At 44.6% G+C, this 1,852-nt stretch overlaps 1 protein-coding gene across 1 annotated transcript; it reads left to right on the forward strand.

Annotated features, from left to right (window-relative positions):
• The first annotated feature begins 955 nt into the window (after positions 1 to 955).
• Positions 956 to 1,456, forward strand: LOC138906696 (uncharacterized). Its single transcript, XM_070196162.1, has one exon. It carries the CDS (start codon positions 956 to 958, stop codon positions 1,454 to 1,456), a length of 501 nt encoding a protein of 166 aa, XP_070052263.1.
• The last annotated feature ends 396 nt before the right edge of the window (positions 1,457 to 1,852 follow it).

Here is a 1,852-nt window from a genome sequence, read left to right on the forward strand (position 1 = left end):
GTAAGGCGGAGAGTTTGGGCATCTTAGCAAACTTACCGTTAGCAGAGAGGCCTTTAGCCTTGGATGTTCAGGCCTTGGCCAACCATTTTGTTAGGTTGGATATTTTTGAGCCGAGTCGAGTTTTGGCTTGTGTGGTTTCTTCGTCTTCTTTATATGATCGCATTAGAGAGTGCCAGTATAATGCTCCCCATCTGCTTGTCCTTAAGGACACGGTTCAACACAGTGATGCCAAGGAAGTCACTATTGGGGATGTCGGTGTATAAGGGATGCAGGGTAGGCTATGTTTGCATGATGTAGATGGTTTGCGTGAGTTGATTCTCCATGAAACTCACAGTTTGCGGTACTCCATTCATCCAGGTGCCGCGAAGATGTATCAGTATTTGAGGCAGCACTATTGGTGAAGGCGAATGAAGAAAGATATAGTTGGGTTAGTAGCTCGTTGTTTAAATTGTCAACAAGTGAAGTACGAGCATCAGAGACCGGGAGGGTTGCTTCAGAGACTTGAAATTCAGGAGTGGAAATGGGAGCGTATTAACATGGATTTCGTAGTTGGGCTTCCACGGACCTTGAGGAAGTTTGATGTTGTTTGGGTGATTGTGGATCGGTTGACCAAATCCGCGCATTTTATTCCAGTTGGTACTAATTATTCTTCGGGGCGGTTGGCTGAGATTTATATCCACGAGATTGTGCGCCTACACGGTGTGCCAGTGTCCATCATTTTAGATTGGGACATGCAGTTTACATCACAGTTTTGGAGCACAGTGCAGCGAGAATTGGGCACACAGGTTCGGTTGAGTACAACATTTCACCCTCAGACGGACGGACAGTCCGAGCGCACTATTCACATATTGGAGGATATACTACGCGCTTGTATCATTGATTTTGGGGGTTCTTGGGATCATATTCTGCCACTCTCAGATTTACTTACAATAACAGCTACCAATCGAGCATTCAGATGGCTCCGTATGAGGCTTTATATGGGAGGCAGTGTCGGTCTTCGGTGGGTTGGTTTGAGCCGGGTGAGGCTAGGCTATTGGGTGGTGACTTAGTTCAAGATGCTTTGGAGAAGGTTAAATTGATTCAGGAGTTGCTTCTCACGACACAGTTTAGACAGAAGAGTTATGCCGACAGGAAGGTCCGTGATGTTGCTTACATGGTTGGGGAGAAGGTTCTGCTCATGGTTTCACCCATGAAAGGTGTGTTGAGATTCATGAAGAAATGCAAGTTGAGTCATAGGTATATTGAGCCTTTTGAAATACTTAAGAAGATTGGAGAGGTATCTTATGAACTTGCTTTGCCACCTAGTCTATCAGGTGTTCATCCAGTATTCCATGTATCCATGATCCGAAAGTATGTCGGGGATCTGTCTCGTATTCTGGATTTTAGCATAGTGCAGTTGGACGGTAATTTGACTTATTATGTGGAGTCGGTGGCTATTTTAGACCGGCAGGTTTGAAAGCTGAGGTCAAAGAACATAGCATCAGTGAAGGTATAGTGGAGAGGCCAACCAGATGGAGAAGCTACTTGGGAGATTGAGCAGGATATGCGGACCAAATATCCACACCTACTTGAGACTCCAGGTATGATTCTAAACCCGTTCGAGGATGAACATTTGTGTAAGAGGAGGAGAATGTAACGACCCAGCCGATCGTTTTGAGTATTATAACCCTGTTCCCCCATTTACTGCTCAAGTTATGCTTTACAGTTGTTTTATGACTTACCGGGTTAGTTGGTTCGGGTCCGGAAGGATTTCGAAGTGAAATGAGACATTTAGTCTCAAAATTGAGAACATAAGTTTGAAAAGTTAACCGAAAATTGACTTATGTGTAAACGACCTCGGATTTGAATTCTG

Source organism: Nicotiana tomentosiformis, chromosome 1 (assembly GCF_000390325.3).
Source record: "Nicotiana tomentosiformis chromosome 1, ASM39032v3, whole genome shotgun sequence".
Classification (NCBI taxonomy): domain Eukaryota; kingdom Viridiplantae; phylum Streptophyta; class Magnoliopsida; order Solanales; family Solanaceae; genus Nicotiana; species Nicotiana tomentosiformis.

Bases quoted from the DNA above. Each gene is read 5' to 3' on its own strand.
- LOC138906696 (XM_070196162.1), top strand. From the start codon at position 956: ATGGCTCCGTATGAGGCTTTATATGGGAGGCAGTGTCGGTCTTCGGTG.